At 37.5% G+C, this 20,323-nt stretch overlaps 1 protein-coding gene across 3 annotated transcripts; it reads left to right on the top strand.

Moving 5' to 3' along the window:
* Positions 1-65: 65 nt before the first annotated feature.
* On the top strand, positions 66-18,973 carry Cenpq (centromere protein Q). 3 transcript variants are annotated; one of them, XM_028887260.2, is made up of 10 exons: positions 82-301; positions 441-533; positions 4,667-4,798; positions 5,034-5,088; positions 5,679-5,805; positions 6,839-6,907; positions 11,008-11,137; positions 16,537-16,656; positions 16,789-16,866; positions 17,517-17,648. In XM_028887260.2, the coding sequence occupies exons 3-10, from the start codon at positions 4,703-4,705 to the stop codon at positions 17,646-17,648; spliced, it is 807 nt and encodes a 268-aa protein (XP_028743093.1). In that variant the 5' UTR covers positions 82-301; positions 441-533; positions 4,667-4,702. The 3 variants fall into 3 exon arrangements, with proteins under 3 accessions (XP_037055947.1, XP_028743093.1, XP_028743092.1); XM_028887259.2 differs by lacking the exon at positions 441-533 and having other exon boundaries at positions 17,517-18,973; XM_037200052.1 differs by lacking the exons at positions 441-533; positions 16,537-16,656; positions 16,789-16,866; positions 17,517-17,648 and adding an exon at positions 13,351-14,379 and having other exon boundaries at positions 66-301.
* Positions 18,974-20,323: the final 1,350 nt, after the last annotated feature.

Genomic DNA, 20,323 nt, shown 5'->3' with positions numbered 1-20,323 from the left:
ACCACCCTCCGGACCAGCCAATCCGATCGCGCCGTCGCGGTCGCGTTTCTGTGACGTATAAGAACGAGCCCGGCGGACGGGCCTCCTACTGCTTCACCGGCGCTTCCGGTTCCAGGGTCGTGGTGTTTGTTTTGGTTTGCGGATTTTTTTTTTTTTTTCATCTTTCCTTTTCCGGTTGTTTGGGCGCGAAAAGACTGAGCCGCGCTTTCTGAGGCCGGCAATAAACTGCGATGAGTGGAGAAAGAGGTGAAGCGGCTGACGGATCCAGAAAGGGATGAATTTTGAGCCTCACGCGCTTGTGGTAAACTTCGTCGTTTGTTTGGTTTTTGCTTTTTAAGGGCGATGTCTAATATCCAAATAGGCCTTTGCCACCTAGGGCAGCGGCTTGAGATTTTCCGGAGAGGAGTGAAAATACTCTCCCTCTCTGCCTGTTTCCCCAGACCCTCCCATTCCTCCTTCCTGAAGCTGACCACGTCAGGGAGCGCCCGGCTGTCTCGCCAAAGTTGGTTCTCCTTTGTGGCTCGCAGATAAAGGTCTGAATTGAGATAAGTGGCTTTAAAGTAGTTTCAGCAAACCGGCAAAGAACACCAACAAAAAAGCAGGGTGCCTGGCTGCCGTTTTCCACGCCTCCCATAAGCATTTCAAGTCTGAACCGAGTGGTTCATCAAGCACAGCATTCTCCTCTGAGCTGTCTCTGAGCTGTCATGCCGTCAGACTTAGCTGATTTCACTTAAGTGCTTCATTTCTCTTCCTCCTAGAATATTCCCACACCTGCTTACAGGTCAATTTGATTGCGTTTAGTATATTTCATACATAGTAATTGTTTTCATATCTGTGTCTGCCAACCCACTATTAGGCTCTGATTTCCTATGGATCTGGGAACAGTGAGGAATATATATATATATATATATATATATATATATATATATATATATATATATATATACATATATACTGAAATTGACAGAAATCATGACCCTTGTTTAGATTCTTACAATGTCTGTCTCATAGACTTATCTAGGAGTTTTGTGTATTCTGTGCTGCCCTTTCAGCATTATAGGTACCTGATATTGGCACTGTTTTATCAGTGGGAAATTTTAGTTAATTTACTGGATTGGGGGCTAGGAAGATCTTAGATAATTGGGATTTAGAGCTTGGACCATTTGTCTCCCATTTATAGTTTGTTCTTACCCGTCATGCCATTGGCTGTCCACCGTGGGGTGTTTTTGACTAAAGGGACATTTGACAGTGACCAGACACAATTTTGGTGGTCACTGCTTGGGAGTAGGGCTGTTCTAGTGTCTGAAGAGAGATGAGAATGCTGCTAACCATCTTAGAGTGCACAAACCAGCCTCTCATAACAACAAAAACATCCCAGTGTTAATGAGGCTGAGGCTGTCAAGCTTTTCCACTCCAGTCTGTTACCTCAGCTTGAGACCATGATAACACCACTGGCAACGGACCAGTTTTGTTTGGTCTTGCTTTTGTATCTCTAGTCACTCAGTACTGATGATTTTGTTGACTACAATTTAAAATTTAAATTAATAGCCAACTTCATAGACAATGCATTCAACACCAGCAATGAACCCTAGGGTAAACTTCGAATGGGGGTAATAGAGTGTGTCAGTGTAGGTACATTCACTGGTAGCTGTTATACCACATTGATGTGGGATGTTGTTAATGGTTGGTGAGGAGACAATGAGAAGGAATCATTAGTTGGCATATGAAAATACCTTATACTTTCTTGACAATTATTGGAATCTGAAACTGATCTGAAAAGCTAATCTATTTTTAAGTATTAGCTATTAGAAAAAAATGAAATTCAAAAGACATGGCCAATTTCTTTGTGATTGAATTTGACATACATGAAGTTCTGTTAAATTTCTATAGAAACTTTATTCTCAATTTCTGCGTTTAATATAATTTTACAACACAGTTTGTAAATCACATCTAGAGTAGCCTTGAGTTAAATGTTATTGAGTATGGAGAAAACGATTGACAGAACCCACCTGTGTCGGATGATGGGAATTATAAGAGCCCACAGATATGTGTGGAGAAATGAAGAGGCGTGATTAGAAAGGAGTTGGAAAGATGATGGCTCATAATCTGGGTGAGCAGAGATAGACTAGAAAACAATTCAGGTGGAGCGTACGTACAATATGGGCATGAGAGACAGAAATATTCAGTGTGTTAAAAAATCAACTCTAGCCTCAGAGGGAAATTTAATGTAAGAGTAACAGGAAAGAAGGATTAGCAGCTGAGTAGGGCTAGATTCTTAGCTACTGTAAATGGCAAGGTAAAGAGTGTAGGTGTTAAACATAGTAAGTGAATATTTAATCATGTATTTTCTTCCAAAGTTTAGTATTGTAGCTCTTGTACCAATTAGTAGGCCTGGCTTGTATATTTTCTATATAATTAATGATATATTGGCTCAGGCACATGCACCTGGCATTAAGGAGGTTCTGCAAGCTCAGATAAGGCTTTTGCCATGGGTTTCAATTCCTCTTCATGTTGACCTTCCCATCGCTTGGTGACTAGGTTCCAAGACCAGGTGTTTTTGAGCACAAGAAAATTGAAGCTGCCAATCTCTTCCTGCTTAGGCAGTACACCTCAACAGAATCACACCCACCATATTGTATTGCTCAAACAGCTGCAGGTTCTGCTATGATAGAACATGGAGTGGCATGTTCTTTCATAGTAGTGAGAAGGAATTCATAGTATTTTAATCTAAAGATCTCAGTCCCCACCTTTCCTCTCCTGTAGATGTTCTTTTTAGTGACCATGAACTGTTTTAATATCAGTTCTAGATGAGGTCCACAAGGAAAGCTTACTCAATGTGGGTTGGTGTTTTAGTAGAAGTTGAGCTCAGGGAATTCGGTATTTTAGAACTGAAACAAGGGAATAAGTCTGGGCATAGACTAATGTACCACACTACTCAATAACAGATAAAGTGTTTTGGGGGGGCGGGGGTTCTACTAATTTTTGTACCCGATTTGATATATGATGCCTAAGTGTGGTATGTGATCTTTCAACCATTTTTTTTTCTTCCATGTATTCTTTCTGTCTTAATTTAAGCAGGGGAGAGGAGACTTTTTTTTTTTTTTTTTTTTTTTTTTTTTTCGAGACAGGGTTTCTCTGTGTAGCTTTGCACCTTTCCTGGATCTCGATCTGTAGACCAGGCTGGCCTCGAACTCACAAAGATTCACCTGCCTCTGCCTCCCGAGTGCTGGGATTAAAGACGTGCGCCACCACCGCCCGGCTGAGACTTTAATTTAAAAAAAAAAAAAATATTCAAGGACTCAGCACTGGCTGCTCTTCAAAGGGCCCAGGCTCAATTCTCAGCACACGCATGCTGGCTTACAGCCATCTCTAACTCTAGTCCAGAGGCCTCAGTGTTCTCCACTCTTCATGACAACCAAGCACCTTGTGGTTCACAGACATGCTTAGAGTTCAGAAAGAGAGGGGTAACAAACTTATTAGATGCTAAGAATTAAAACACATGTATGGATGGGAGTCAGCGGCACACACCTTTAATCCTAGCACATGGGAGGCAGAGGCAGGCGAGTCTCTGAGTTCAAGGCCAGCCTGGTCTACAGAGTGAGTCCAGGACAGCCAGGGCTATACAGAGAAACCCTGCCTTGGGAGTAAAAAAAAATAAAGAAGAAGAAAATCACATATATGTATGTATATATATACTTTTTTATACTGTGCCTTATAACCTATCCACTCATTATAAAATGCAGGAATACATAGTCCATGCCTCTTTTCTTTTTAGCAGAAATAAGTTTGATTTTAAAGGTCTGCTAGAGAAAATAAGTTACTCTAAATGTTGTCATTGATAACCTCCGTCGCCATTCCCTTGTCTGGTTTGTAATTCATGAACGAACTGAGTAGTCAGTTCTTTCTGTACCCTTATTACAATCCACACAGTCCTGAAGGAGGTACAGCTTACCGCCTATGAGTGGCAGATTTTCACATTACTATTCCTAGTGTGGAATTGGAGTACAAGCCCTCACCTTTGCCGTAAACTGAGTTGTGGTGAACCTATTACTTAAAATCCAGTACAGTTCTCTGAACTGACTTTGCCTGTGTCTGGGTTTTTTTTTTGTTGTTGTTGGTTTTTTTTGTTGTTGTTGTTGTTTTTCTTGAACTTAAAAATGGAGATATTTTGCATGTGGGAATATATAAATTCAAAAGCATCTTTAAAATTTTTTTCTGAAACCATGAAAATTGTAGCCATTTTAAGGAGTGAAATTAAATTGATACCATTTTACTAATGAGAACCAAAGGCCTTTGTTCATTTGATTTTTAGACAGGGTTTCATTTATCTTGTTAAAGACCTGCCTCAAACTCATTCTGTAAGTGAAGATGACCATAAACTTAGTCTTCCTGACGATACCCCTGAGTGCTGAAATTATAGCCATGCACACCAAGCTAGATTTATACAGTGCTTGGGAAGCATTTTAGATTACTGTTCAACCTCCTGAGCTGCATCTACAGCACCAAAGTGATTTTTTTAACAAGTTTAAATGTTTTAACAACCTAAGATGTTTTTTCCCAAATTCTGAAGACATAGTTTAGAAAAATTGCATGTAATGTTTTCAACAAAGCATGGTACAAATCTTTATCATTTTTCTGGTTTTTTTTTTTTTTTTAACCTCTGCAGACTATGTATCATTGCAATTGTATTGTTTAGATCAAAATGCCTGGTAAAGCAAATGCTTCTAAGAGGAAATCTCAACAGTTAAAGAGAAATTCAAAACAAAGAACTGATGAAGTGGATTTTCCAGAGAATGAGGTAATAAAATATCAAATACCGTTTAGATCTTTGATTAGAAAAAGCTATTCCCTTAAAAAGACTAAAAGTCAGTTTTACTACAAATTGTAATTCATGTCACCATGCTTTAGTGCATTCTTTGTTCATAATAAATACTTTATCTGTAGAAACAGCAGTAACAATACTACTCTTTAGTATACATGGAAATGGGTTGAAGAACCATCTTTTCATCTGATGTTTGTTTGTATATCTCTAGGTTGGAAACACAGCGAAAAGAAACAAAAGTCATGCAGGGCATCTGTCCTCTAAAGGTATTGCTCTTCTTGTATGTCTTGTTTAAAGTGTCTTCTACCGATTTTCATGAAAAAAATTTCAGCATCTTGGTTATGAGTTCATCGATAGTAAAAGGTGGTCATAAGCAGCCACGTTCATAGTATTTCATTCTTCTAGCGAATATATAGAGGTGTATCTGCCACATTGATACGAACTAGAAAGCAAATCATTGTCCCCCACTCTAAATTACTCATCTCTGAGAAATAGACAGTCCTACTTCTTCAAGACATCTGTACTTTCAGCTCTGCCAGTACTATACAGATAATTTATAATCTCTAGCTTAAATTTTTCAGAGTCAATTAGTCTGAAGTACTCACGTTTTCTTAAACATCATTTCTTCATAAGATTCCTTAACTTTCAATGTAACATAAGTCTCTTGATAATATATCAGCTATCATCACAACAGGCAAATGCACTTTCAGTAACTGAGGTGTTACAATTGCAATAAGATGTGAATTAAAGAGTAGGTTGTTTTAGTCTCATAATGCCATTAATGTTCTTTAGATTAAAATCATTTTTAAGTAAAACTGCAAACTTCTATATTGATTAGACTCTCTTGTATTACCAGCAACAGGACAAGCAAAGTCTATTAACCTAAAGCGGATAAAAGTAGCATCCAACAAGAGAAAAACCTGGCAGCCTCTTCCAAAAAATACTGAAGAATATTTGCAAAGTATGATGGAATCAGTAATTCTGTGAGTTTCAAATTTCCTTTGCAACTCTTTCCTCCTACTTTGGTATTTACTATTTATATTTTTCTAAATATTACTACATATTTTAGTTAATTTTGTCATGGTGGTGACAGGATGCTTAACATAAGTATCTTAAACAGCAGAAAGATTGTCTAGGCCCAGAGTTTCAGAAGACGTGTCCATAGTCCTTGGATCCATTGATTCTGAGCCCTTGGGAGGCAGAACATCCTGGTAGTGGAAGCATGACTTGGAGGAAGCAGAGCACAAGACAGGGACCAGGGACCAGGTGTCACTTAAAAACACACCCCAATGTCCTGCACATCCTCCAGCCAGTCTCTACTTACTAAAGTTTCTACAACTAAAGAACATTCATCACATATGCCAATGGCAGGCATATCAAATTTAAACCGTGACAGCATTAGCCTTTAACAAAAAAAGGTTTTCTTAATTGTAGAAACTTGGAACCTATCAGAGAAGTAAAAATCAAGTCTGGGTGGATTGATTTGCAATCTAAAATTTTTAAATTGCTCTTTCAATATTGATTCTTCATAAGTTATATTCACAAAAATAACACTTTCTATGAAAACACTATGTTACACGAAATACAAAGAAACTAAAAGAGAAATCCTCCACAGTAGAATTTAACTGCATCAGAAAAGTTGGGTGTATAAATTATAATACAATATGATTCAAAGAAAATGTCACTGTTCTGCTTAACGTGTTTTGTGTGTAATAGAAGAAAAATGCTATCAAATCGCTGCGCACTTGTGTGTGTCTGTGTGTGTGAAGATGTCAAAATAAAACCCACTACTTTGTATTAATATACACAAGTAATATAAACATAGATATATAATACTAAAAATCTTAGTATCATGAATTTCAGTTAAAGGTAAGTTATATTATTAAAGAATGTATCTAGTATAAAAGAGAAGGTGAGTGATTCTGCCTAGCTAGTGAGGTTGAACACTTGAAACATTTTTGAAAGACAGATTGTATTATGTTTCAAAGTAATACTTAGTCTCTTTTTTTTCCTCAGAGAAATTTTAACCAAAAACATTAAAGGAAAAGAACAAATTCAGTGTCACCTCAACTACTTGAAGAAAAGGTAATACACAATTGGACATGATTAAATTATAATTATTTTTAAACTGTGACTTGTTCCTGTGTTTTTAAATGACTTCAGTCAGTGGACTATACTTACTAAATGAAATGAAGTTTGAAAATACATACTTCCTAAGTTTCAGAGAATATATACAAAAGAATATGGTCATTATGTAACTTTTATTGTCATGTTTCACTGTTCTGTGTTTTGTGTCAGTATTTGAAAATACATGATGACTGTAAACTCCCTTATACTTTAATTTTAATAACTTAGAGTAATAGTTCACAACTCTTAATTTTGTCTTGTTTTCCATTGCTGTTGTTTATTGTCATATCCTATTAGTTTCCTTCACCTCTATCTTAATTAGCTTTTCTTTCGCTTTGATAAGACACCCGGACTAAAAGCAGCTTGGAAAGGGAAGGGTTTATTTCACTTATAGCTTGTAATTGATCACTGAGAGAAGCCAGGACAGAAACCTGGAGGCAGAAACTAGAGCAGAAGTCATGGAGGGACATTACTTGCTGGTGGCTTGCTTAGTCAGCTTTCTTACAGCACCCAAAACCACCAGCCCAGGGGTGGTACTACCCACAGTGAGCTGGACCCTCCTATATCAATTGTCAATCAAAAAAATGCACCCAGGCCAATCTAGCAGCAGTATTTTCTCAATTGAAGTTCCTTCCCTCTTATAAAAAGACTTGTGTCAAATTGACAAAAACGAACCCTTATAACCTCATATTGTATTGCTCAATTATACAAGCAACAAGTATAATTTTCCCAGAAATTGCTCTTAATCTTGTGGCACATCACTAATGGAAGTTGCTTTTTAAATGTTCTTTAAAGCCACAGCGACACCCGTGGTTTTGGGTAAACACTTTACTCTTAGTACAGAACTTTTTCTTGTCATACAAAAAGGATTTACATTTCGGCTTCAGGTTTGAAAGAAATGTTTGTGGTCTGGGTCTTTTCCTGTGATGGGTCCTTGGAGCATAATTCTCTTTCCTTTTTCTTCAAGAATGATTCTCAATCTATAGAAAGAAGGGCATGACTTGGGGTGGGACAGGTGGAGGAGGAGTTTGTTGAGCGAAGTTGACAGATTAAAGAACTTCTGGACTTCAGCTCACAGACCAGTTACTGGAGTGATAGCCTAATAGTGAAGGACCATGAGTATCTCCAGAAGAGAAAAACATAAGCTAATGCCATATAGCTACTCTGTTACAATATAGGACAAATAGTCAGATATAATGTAGGAAAGATAATAAGGTACGTAGTGATCATCCGTTGTTAGCAAAAAGATAAGTTCAGCAGGTAGGTGTTCTCTTCGTGTAGAACTAATTCAAGGCTTGCCTATTTCCTCCCTATTTTACCTTTAAAACTTTTTAGTTATTAATTTTCAGGTTTACCAAAGCAATGACATTTTCCTATACTTGTGTCATTATACTTTAATTTTCACTCATTGCTTTCCTCTGTAACCTCGTTAACTAGCTGGTTCCCTTCCCCCTTCCTTCCGCCTCTTTTGTCTTTCTTACCACATTTATGCCATTATGTTCCCCGCCATGTCTTCACATCTCATGATCTATTTTCTAATTTCATCATTTACACATATATAGACAAATAAATGCCTGTTTTCTTATATGCAGAATGTAGGTTTAAAACTCATAACTTGAATGATGAATAGAGATAAATTCAAATGGTAAATTGCTAGCTGTACATGCACGAAGACCTGAGTTCAATTCCCAAAAGTCACATAGAAATTTCAGGTTTGTGATCCCAGTACTGAGGAGACAGAAACAGGAAGACCTTTGGTGCTCCTGGGCCTGCCAGCCTAGCCTAATCAGCAAGCTCCAAGCCAATGAGATATTATGCCTCAGAAAAACAAAGTAGATGAAGTAGATGGTACCTGAGCAATAACACCTGGGTTTACCCTCTGGTTCCTACACATATGTACACCTGCACACATATAGTTAGCAAAATAATCATACACAAGTTATTCTTACTTCTTCTGATACATCAGAGTATAGCACCAAATCCTAACTTGGACTTTTGAGTAAATTTAACAGCATTTCTCTAATATTCTAAAAGATACTTCATGACTGAAAGTGATCAGTGATGGATTATGTTTGGGTACATTACCATATACAATGGATAAAATCAGTGTGTTTGACTTTCTTTAACCTAATACCCCCCAAACTGATACTTATGGCAGGAACTCATTTACAAAGTTTTCAGATGTTCACAATATATCAAACCTACATATATCTCTTCAGCCTTGTAAAGAAAATGGGGGGTGGGGGGGAATCTCTTACTCCTTAGTGCCAGTTCAGAAACTCTGGGGATGGTCTCTGGCTGACCTCGCTGAGAAAATTTTTCTGTGTTTGGACTGATTTTATTGCATAATTGATATAAACTAAGTCACAATTGCCTACCCCCATAAGCAGAAAGTGCTTCTAGTCAGACAAAACCATCAGCTTATAGTTTCTAAAGCAAACTGCCTTCAGAAGCCAGTGAGAAATAGTGATTGTGTTGTTGATGTACTAACTCTCTTCAGGGTGTACTTTTATAAAGTTTAATAAGTTTTTGAGATTTTTCAAAATCTAACCATGACTTCGAACATGATTTAATAAACCTAGGAAGATCACAGTCTCTATGTTAACTGAAAACTAAAATGAATGCTTCTTAGATCTTATAAAAAAGGCTGTGTTTATTGTAATCTGGTGATGACTTCATGGCAAACTGAAGATTGTCTTAACAGTTTAGTGAGACTGATTAACTGTAGGGTTTATGCCACCAACATTTTTCTTTAAGAAGACTAAAATTTTGAATATGTCTCTAAAAGATAAATGTGGGTTCCACTCTTATGTAGCTGCTTTCAAATCTTAAGTGCAGGTATCCCTTCTCTGAAATACTTTCAACCAGAAGTGTTTCAGGTTTTAGGTTACTTTAGATTTGGAGATATTTACATATAAACAACAAGGAGTCTTAAGGATAGGGCCCAAATCCAAACACAAATTCATTTATTTATCTTGTCATTTTGCTTTAATTCATTTTGTGCAGTATTTCTTTAAAACTTTATTTTGATTGTGTGTGCATGTGCAAGAGAGAGCATATGCTGTGGCCTGCTATCGGAGGTCAAACACAACTTTGAGTCCTTGGTTCTGTCTGTCTACGTGGTCTTCCTTGTGTTCCAGGAACTGAACTTGGGTCTTCAGGCATACTTGCTAAGGACCTTTACCTGCTGGGCCATTTTAACAGCCCTTATAATAATATTTTTTATACTTTTTTGCATGAGTCAGTGTTTTATGATGGTGAATTTTCCACTAGTGGCGTCAGTTTGGAACTAAAAATGGTTCAGATTTTGGAACATTTTGGGTTTTAGCTTTGGGAGGGTGTTCAACTTACAGTAGAATTTTTAGAAAACCCACACTGTTACTGTGGCAGAAGCAATTACAATGAGTTTATTCTCTTTGATTTCTTTCTCATGAAACTGAAGAATCAAGTCTGAGAACAGTATTTTACTGTCTGCTGGGGAAGTAGGAGTCACACAGATCAGTAAAGACTTTAATTAGAATAGAATTCATGTCAGTGTTTGACAACAAAGCATGTAGTAGTGGTCATCATCTTATCTGCCTTAAACTATAAAACTCAGTCATCTTTAAGAACATTTAGATTAACCTGTATTGGTTACATTCTTTAAAAGTTAGAAGTGAGGTTTGGCATCAGACTTAAAACTAGAGTTTTTTCTCTTGTTCAACAATCCATACTAAACGGGCAGGCTCACATACTATAGTAGTATAGAAAGCATATTTAAACAGTAGTAGGAAATTCTGATTTTAAAATATATTTCTAAATGTGTGAACTGAAAAACCTTGTAGTAAAGTAGCCTTAGCATTCCATGATTTGCGATAATTGTTAATGTATTGAAAAGTTAGGTGATGATTTGTCAGGCAGAGCTGTTTTGGGGAAGAATGCCATTAGCTATTGTGAAAAAGAAAGAGAATGTTGTAGCCCTTACAAGTGTGAGAGTAGGGGAAAAATGAAACTGTTTCAAAACCAAAAAAAAAAATGTAACGTTCCCCAAAATAAGCATGTGTAATTTTATTTTTAAGATTACTGCAACAGTGTGGGACACTGAAAGTCCCTCCCAGAAAGCTGAACTATTTAACCGATGTGTCAAATCTGCTGAAAATGGAAAGGGCACAGGAAAGAGCTCATGAAGAGGACCTGGCTTTACTGCAGGTATGACATCCAAAAAGGCCTCAGTAATTAGAAAGCTGGTGGGAGGGACTGGGGTAAATTAAGTCATCGTAGCATTAGTCTAGTAATAAATGCAAATTTTGGATTGAGGCTTTTTGTTGGTTCTTGTTGTTTGTTGTAATGAAAGCAAAGCTTTCACTTGAACTTTGGGCCTCTGTAATTGAAGTGTTTACTTATCTGTGATCAAGTAACAGTCCCATTCTTGTAAATATTTTTTTAAATCCTTTCGTATATATTGATCATGTCTTTTGCCTCCTACAGTTTCTCCCAGATCCTCCCAACCTCCCTACATATTCAACTTTATGTTCTTTCTCTGTCTCGCTCTTAAAACAAACAAACAAACAAAACCCACGGACACACATATACCCAAAAAGGAAAACAAACACGATAATGGAAATCAAAACAAATAAGCAGAAGACCACAAAACCAAAAAATATACAAAAAATACTATTTAGTTTGTTTTATGTTGGCCAAATAGTCCTAGTCTTGGGCAACCTCATTCTTTGAGTTACTCTATTTTAGCTGAAGTCTCAATATTTTTAATTACCAAATCTTGTCATTGAATACTATGGAATTGAAAACCTTAGTTCCATACTGTTATGGAACGTTATAGTCATTGTCTCAATTGTTACTAGCACTATAGCTCATGTATATTGAGATTTTTCTATCCAAACACACCATAGTTCCATCTCTTATCCTCACATAGTCTGAAGAGTCTAACCTTTATCTTCTTTTTTTTACTCATCTGAGAAAAATGTTGATATTCCAACTGAGCCATAAACAAACTGCCTAAAGTTAAATGCCAACCTGTCAGATAATCAGAGCATAGTGCTCAACGTTCAGCTTTTAATTAGTTGATAATTTGAACAAGTAAGAAAACCAATGTTAAAGAACTGACTATAAAAAATAAAACAGCCAGGCGGTGGTGGCGCACGCCTTTAATCCCAGCACTCGGGAGGCAGAGCCAGGCGGATCTCTGTGAGTTCGAGGCCAGCCTGGGCTACCAAGTGAGCTCTAGGAAAGGCGCAAAGCTACACAGAGAAACCCTGTCTCGAAAAATCAAAAAAATAAAATTAAAAAAAAAATAAAAATAAAACAAATTGGACCATATATTCCTCAGACATTTTGAAGTAATTTGTAGATGTGGTGGTGTGTTTGAATAGGCCTTTAGGAAGCTCAGGGTAGTAATAGTGCAAGAAATATGTTGTGAAGAACATCTAGTAAATCCAACTCATAACTAATTCATTCCCACTTTCCCTGAGTATGAAGAATGATATTGTGCAATCCACATATATTATAAACTAATGAGATGTATTTATGGAGTAGTGGCCCTACTTCATAAATTCATACTACAATTTCCATCCTGAAGTTACTTCTCTGAGCATCTTTTAGTATTGGTACCACCTCTACCACTTAATAAACAGTGATATGACATTATTATAGGGTTTTTATAAATATTTTAGACCATAATAATGGTGAGTATTAGCATCACTATTTGTAACAAACAAGAGTGTTCATAAGCAAGCAATAAATGATAGTGTGGCATTATGGGAAAGTATTTCTAGTGTCCAGTTAAAACTTGATGGTGATGAGAGAAATACAGATGCGGTCTGTGGTTTCCTTGGAGGTTGGAGCTCACTCAGAGGAAGTACCACATCCAAGGGGTAGGGGAAGCGAGGTGAAAGTGTGTTGCAGTACAGCATAAATATTGACAGGAATGCCCAAGAGGATAACAAAAGCAGTGGGGTGAAATAAACTTGAAATCTTACAGTGATTCCCCTTTTTTCTGCGATGCTGGAGGCTGAATCCGGGGCATAAAACACTCTGCCGTTGAGTTACACAGCTAGGCTTAATATTATATTTTGCGACAGATTCTTGCTAATTTCCCTGAGCTGACCATCAAATTGAAATGTTCCTGCCCCTGCCTCCTGAATGCTTAAATTAATTATATATATAATTATATATATATGCCACCATTCTTGGTGTCATAAAGAAGATCGTCATTCATATTGTATGTAACTCTTCATTTACTGAGTGATGTGGACTGGGGGAGGACAGAGGGCAGGGTCTCACTGTGCAGCCCTGGCTGGCCTGTTACTCAGCTGTCTCAAAATTAATTAATTGATTAATTAATGGGATTAAAGAATTTCAAAATGAGATGTTCCTGGATTTCATATTTCATGGGTGGTTCTTAGATCCAAAGACAAATGTCTTTACAAGAAGCAAGAGAAAATACAGAAACAAAGAGAAGGCCATGTCAAGCCACAGGTAAGAGACATAGTGCAATCACAAGGAATGCTATCAAAAACCTAAATAGACAAGGGAGAAATCTCTATAATTTTGGGTTTTTTGAGACAAGGTTTTATAGCTCCAAGGCTGTTCTCAAAACTCCTGATCTTCCTGCCCCAGTCTTTACATGTTGTGGTTGGAAGCATGTGTCACCATGTCCGGCTTGCCCATAGAATCTTTTTTTCAGAAATTAAATAAAGATGTTTATTGGGGAAACAGACACACAGCAGAACACAGAGAGCAGGGGGATCTCAGGAAGCTGAAAATCCAGTCTTTTCACCTGGATGGGGTTTTTTTAACTCTCTGAAGACTCTTCCTCCCCTAATTTAGTGGTTGGTCCGTTTGAAGAAAGACAGGATAGCCAGTCTATCAACAAGGAGCCAACTGGGGGTAGAGGGAGTCACAAGGCCTTTGTTTTAAGCTGCCAGGCTTTTATCTCAGATTTGAAGAGTAAGGAAGAAGCTGGCCATCTTGGGAGTTTGCCACCTTTGTTACCTAGCCATGGCCCCTCTCCCTATCTGTCTACCTACCAGGAAATATGTCCAACTCCTAATCCCTCATTTCCCCTTTTTAGAGGTCACCCTAACTACTGTTAGGGGTTTGGGGATAGGGTGCCTACCACTCTAGCTCCTTTGAGCTGTCAAAATGGGTGGTGATGAGGGAGGAGGAACTGTCAGAGGGCCTCAGGGGAGACTGATCTAAGTGACCACAATAAAACTTACGCTCTCCATTGGTGATAGCATGTCTCTTTGGATTGTGACATTTGAGGGAGGTAGCATCTTCATGATTCAGAAGACCTTCGTGATCCTCAGAACAAATTCTGAGTCCCAAAAATATTACCATCTGGAGTCTTGACAGGGTTTGTTTTCTCTGCCAGTTAAAGAATTAAAAGGCAGGAAATAGCTGGGTGTGGTAGGGCACATCAGGAAGCAGAAGCAGGAGGATCTCAGAATGAGGTCTACAGAAGGAGTTCCAAGACAGCTAGGGCTGAACAGAGAAATCATGTACCAAAAAATAAATAAATAAATAAATAAATAAATAAATAAATAAATAAATAAATAAATAAATAAATAAATAAATGAATAAATAAATAAATGAATGAATAAATAAATAAATGAATGAATGAATGAAGGCAGGGAAAATCTTGTTCAGTGAGTAGCAGTGGAGAAATCTGTAACACAGCAAATCAGCATTGGAGAGAAAGGCTTTTATTGGAGCAAAGAAACACACACAGTAGAGGAAAGGAAACATACACAGATGATAAAGACCCTCTGCAAAGTAGAGAGGGGACTTGGGAAACCAAATCCCCACACATTCTCCTCAGGCCTCCACATAATTTAGAGGGATCATAGCCAAACCATCACCTTTATTTTGGGCTATTGCCCTTCTGAACTGTAACAGAATAAATCATTGCATGCCCCTTTTGATCTGTTAGAGTAGCCATCGTAAACTAATATATATGGTGTTTACTTTATAATTGTCTTAATCCACACTTTGTAAGTCCAGCAGTCAGTTCATAACAGCATGATGCTTTGGAACAGGTTAACTAGGGAATGCAGTTCACAGAATTCAAGCCCTGGTGCATTTGTAAAAACAAACAGCCTACTTCCTTCTACCTAGGAATTCCAGTGACATAAAGAATTGGACAAAAAATCTACTTAGAGGAAAAATAAACTAATCATAACCAATATGGATCCTGACTCAAAGTATAAAGTAGTTTCTGTGTACAAGGAAATAAAATATGTTAATAACATATTCAACATTATGGAACTTAATAGGATTTTAATGTGATACAGATCTTACATAGTGTTAAGTCCTTCATAGTTGTGCATTGAAATATTTACAGATGAGGGGACTGGAGAGATGGCTCAGAGGTTAAGAGCACTGGTTGTTCTTCCAGAGGTCCTGAGTTCAATTCCCATCACCCACATGGCAGCTAACAACTGTCTGTAACTCCAAGATCTGACACCCTCTCACAGACATACTTGCAGGCAAAACACCAATGTAAATAAAGGAATAATAAATAAATTAAAAACAAAGTTTAAAAAAAAAAAGAAATATTTACAGATGAAGTGGTATGATGTCTAAGATATACTTTAAAATAGTGCAGCTTTAATAACCCAGAAACTGGTTTATACTGTACTTGGTCTGCAATCAGCATATTCTTGTTATTTCGTTAACTAATTTCATTCATTTTGCATATTTGTCTTTCTCTATAAATTAACATATTTCTTTAATTTATAAAATGCTCATACAGTGTTTTTAATCCCAATGCCTAGCATTTCATTCTTTTGGCATATTAAAACAGGCATTCAAATGTTCCTAACTAAAATGAAAAATATTTTCATTTTTTTCTGGCACTTGAAATTATATGCTACTTAACAAATGCTGTTGCGTGGTGTCATTAGTCCTTGGGCTCTGCAAGACTCATACAAGGGTTTTCCAGGACCTCTGTGTAGTTGGAAGGTTTCTCCGATCTTGCCCAGCCCCGCGGTCCTGCAGCCGCTCGGACCCAGGTAAACACACAGAGGCTTATATTATTTACAAACTGGATGGCCTATGGCAGGCTTCTTGCTAACTGCGCTTATAACTTAACCTATTTCTATTTAGAAGTTGCCACGTGGCCATGGCTTACCTGTACTTTCACATCTTGCTTCTCCTGCCGGTGCTGGCATCTCTCTAGACTCTGGCTTTCCCCTTCTTTTCTCTCTCCTTGGATTTCCCACCTGCCTCTAAGCTGCCTTGTCATAGTCCAAACAGCTTATTTATTAACCAATGGGAACAACATACATTCACAGCGTACAGAAAGATATCCCCCAGCACCTCTGGTACTTGTTAGCTTCTGTGTTAAGTTTTGAAGAAGCATTGATGGGCAGTTATCTCCTTATCCTACAAAAGTAAGTTTCCTTGTAATTCATGTTATAGTAGCCAAGCAGCTTTCTAGGGGCTCTGTTTTTGAAAGATAAGCAAAAGTAAAATTGCCATTTTTGTCCAAAGTGTCTTAAAATATAAGGTATTATATGTGTACAGTCTCCTGGTGTTTCATTTATAAGACATTTACTTTAAAATATTAACTTGTCTTTTTGCTTCAGGAAGAAATAGACAAAATAGTAGAGACCACAGAGTCAATGACTGAAAGTATTCAGAGCCTAAAGAACAAAATTCAGATTCTGACAAATGAGGTAGAGGAAGAGGAGCAGAAGGTGAAACAGGTATTGCTTCAAAACCATATTGCTAGTATTGAACTATAAGTTTTAATACCAAAGTGTTATCAAGGTAACTTGAATTCTGTAAGGTGAACAAAACCAGCCTTTTGAAATAATCCCTAGCTCTCTTTTATTTAGGAATTTCACCTGGATAGTAATAAGGTACTGTCTCTTCCAGAACTTTCTCAGAAAAGTCTTAAAGCACCCACACTTCAAGTAAGTACCTTTACCATACTATTGCCAGGCTGTACTACACACACACACACACACACATACACATCCCACACTCACTCATATAAAACCATATCCCATGTCTTTAAACTAATCCTGTTATAAATTTCTTGACAAATTCCTTTTCTTACTTGGCATTTAATTGAACCCCTTTTCCGTCAGTTCATGTAGACTATTCTTATCAGTATTGAACTAACAGTCAATTGCACAGATATGCCATTGCTGTAAAGTACTGATAGAAATGAGTAATTTTATAGTGCACTCCTTCACATATTTTCACATGTCTATATAGTCCTACCGACAGGTACATACCTCTAACTTTGGACTTTTAACAGTGATGTACAGCCCTTTATGCACTAGCACTGGAGTATTTGACATTCATCTCTACGCTGGTAGTTTGTCTTTCTGCTGAGGAGCTCATGGATGTTGTCATATAAATGCTCATTATCTGTAGTTCTCCAGCAGAGCAGGGATGGGAGAAGGAAAGACTTATTTGAAAATGAATGGCCATCAGTTGATGACTAGTAAAGTGGGGTGGTGGGTACTTAAGATTATTATACAGATCTCCAAAGAACAGACATAGGACATTTTTTCATCATAAAGTGCTATAATTAATTGTACTGTCTTACCCACAGGAAGAAATTTTGGCAGTAATTCCAAACCAGAATGCTCTTCTGAAGGACTTGGATGTCCTTCATAATTCATCCCCAGTGAAGGACATGTCAGCGTTCATTCAAGAAGCCTATAAGAAACTTGATGGCTCTTAAGGAGTTGGTTTTGGTTTTTGTTTTTAAGCATTGTTCCATATTAACTTATTGTTTATGAATTGTAAAACCTTCCTTTTTAAGACAGAGTCTCACTCTGTGTGTAGCCTGGGCTGGCCCAGTGTCACCCATGCTGGCCTTGAACTCACACCAGTCCTGCCTCAGCATGCTGAGTGCTGGGATTACATAAGTGAGTGGCACATCTGGCCCAAAGGTGTACAGCTTAACTGTAATAATACTATAAAGCTGATGTTTGCAGAACAATTACCCCTGTTATCCACTTTAAAAAATAGCCTTTGTGGTCCTATCATTAGTATCTAATGTTCTAAAAACAGTTGGTAGCAGTTGCTAAATCTAGGAATTCCATATATGCTGTATCTATAGTTGTTTGCTAAAACCGTATACTATGAATGATTTTTTAAATTAAAAAGGCCATGTTGTAACAGTTTATGAATTCTGAAGGGAACTTACTTATTGAAAGTAGCTTTGTGGATATGAAAAATTTATGTGTAGCACCTAACCAGGGAAAACATGAGTGTGTCTCTCCCTTTAGCTAATAGCTTGCATTTTCTGTCTGGTCATGTGGAACTTGAAAAAATCCCAAATGCTTTTTTTTCCAGATGTTTTTATTTTAAAGGTAATAACATTTTGGTCCTTTGGTTGATTGATAAAGCTTAGATGTTGGATATTTTCCACTATCATTGAAGCATACTCTAAGAAGATTGTTTAAAGGAAACCTAAGTATATCTATTCCCCTGAAAATGAAAACAAATAAACAAACAGCCAGAAAACAGTTTCAGGAAAAGCCAGTCAGGAGAACTGACTGCTGAAGGTAGAAGCAGAAGGTGAAGGAGAAGGCCAACCATCCAGGATTACAGACTATCATGTGTGAGACCTGCAGCCACGAGGAAGAGCCAGCACCCTGCAGGAGAAAGAAGGGTTGCTGTGGAAAGCCATACCTGGGCTTTCGGAGAAGCTGTTAACGCATGTCACTCATGAGGCAGCCTGTGTGTTCGTGCCCACCACAGGTGTTCATCTCACGTCTCAACAACTATCCTCTAGAGTAAGATATGGGCCAGGCAAGGTGGCAGTTTTGACCAGGACAACATTAGTTATGTAAAACTGTATCCCATCAAAGTGTTTTTGCATAAACCTTGCCTCATGACGAGTTTATGTATGTAAAGAAATAATTCCATACACAGGTCAGAAATCCTCTCTAAGCAGCAGTAGTATATTGGCTTGGAATTTTTTTTTAATCTACTTATAACTGCAATTGAATTTTTAGTAAGAAAAATTTCTAATAAAGAATATTTTTGTTGATTTATTAAGGAAATGCCATAATACTAATTTCCCCCAAGCAGAGCTCCCCAGAATTCACCTACAGTTAATTATGTTGATATTGATGCCTATTATAGAGGGAAATAATCATGTCTTAGGAGTTCTGGAGCTACTTGATTCCAAAGAATCAGAAGCAGGCTCTTCTTAGGAAGTAATGGTCAGGAAGACTTCAGGAAAGGACCAGATTCCACAAAATGCCTTTAAACCCTTCACTCAGCAACGGGTGGCTTCAAGCTTCTATACTAATCGAATCCTAAGTTATCATTGTTTATCATTACCTGGAGTGTTTACACCAGCATGCTGTTTTCCTCAGGATATCTGCTTGAGAGATTTTAGTAGGATATTTTAAGCTGTGTTACTTTCAAAGTATTATTGGTTGGTCTTTGATCTTTTTTGAAGGGCCTGTCACCCAACTCCCAAATAAATCACACACAGAAGCTTGTTAATTGTGAATGCCTGACCTTAGCTTGGCTTAGTTTCTCGCTAGCTTTCCTTATCTTAAATTATCCTGTCTACCTTTTACCTCTGGCCTTTTCCCATTCTCTAACTTCTGTAAATCTTATTCTTATGTAGCTGGGTGGCTGGCACGTGGAGTCCTCCTGTTTCTCTGGCTCCTAGATCGTAGAGCTCTCTTCCCAGATTTCTACCTCTCTATATTATCTCGGTCTGCCAGCCCTGCCTAATCTTTCTCCTGCCTTGCTATTGCCCAGTTCTTTATTAGACCATCAGGTGTTTTACACAGGCACAGTAACATAGCTTCACAGAGTTAAACAAATGCAACATAAACAAAAGCAACACACCTTCAAATATTCTACTACGAGACACGATTTCAAGTCAACTAGAGTTTTAGTCTGACAGTGCTGCTGAGTGAGAGGCAGCTCATTGCCAAGGATGAACTGGTCATGCTGCCCTCCTAGCGTTGGAACTATAGAACCTTTAACTTATATCTGTGCTACTGTCTGGGACCTAACAGGCAATCAGAACCATGGTTTTTTTTTTTTTTTTTTTTTTTTTTTTTTGAAATGCTTTATTTTAACATACTTCTGGTGAAAGTTTTCAGATAAATACATGCCTAATATTCTTTAAGGCCAAATAAATGCTAAGTAAATAAATAAGGTATGAATGGACAGCAGGTGTCAGTGTAGCAATAGCCCGTGTCCTAGCAAGCAAAGATAAAGCTGTAATGATACTGCATTGTAGATAACTACATGAAGCTCTCTGATGGTTTTTAAAAAGATTTAAGAGCCAAGCCACACAGGAGTACAGACTAGAGTCCTACAGACTAGAGAATTCAGCATATATTAAACTAAGTCTTTATATATAAAGAACCACAAAATAGG

The sequence above is a fragment of the Peromyscus leucopus genome, chromosome 16_21 (assembly GCF_004664715.2).
Source record: "Peromyscus leucopus breed LL Stock chromosome 16_21, UCI_PerLeu_2.1, whole genome shotgun sequence".
NCBI classification, from domain to species: domain Eukaryota; kingdom Metazoa; phylum Chordata; class Mammalia; order Rodentia; family Cricetidae; genus Peromyscus; species Peromyscus leucopus.
This window is presented reverse-complemented; position numbering and strand designations above follow the sequence as displayed.

Coding starts and splice junctions, on each gene's coding strand:
- Cenpq (XM_028887259.2), top strand. CDS start 4,703: ATGCCTGGTAAAGCAAATGCTTCTAAGAGGAAATCTCAACAGTTAAAG. Junction 6,908..11,007: donor CTCAACTACTTGAAGAAAAG/GTAATACACAAT, acceptor TTTATTTTTAAG/ATTACTGCAACAGTGTGGGA. Junction 16,657..16,788: donor AGGAGCAGAAGGTGAAACAG/GTATTGCTTCAA, acceptor TCTTTTATTTAG/GAATTTCACCTGGATAGTAA.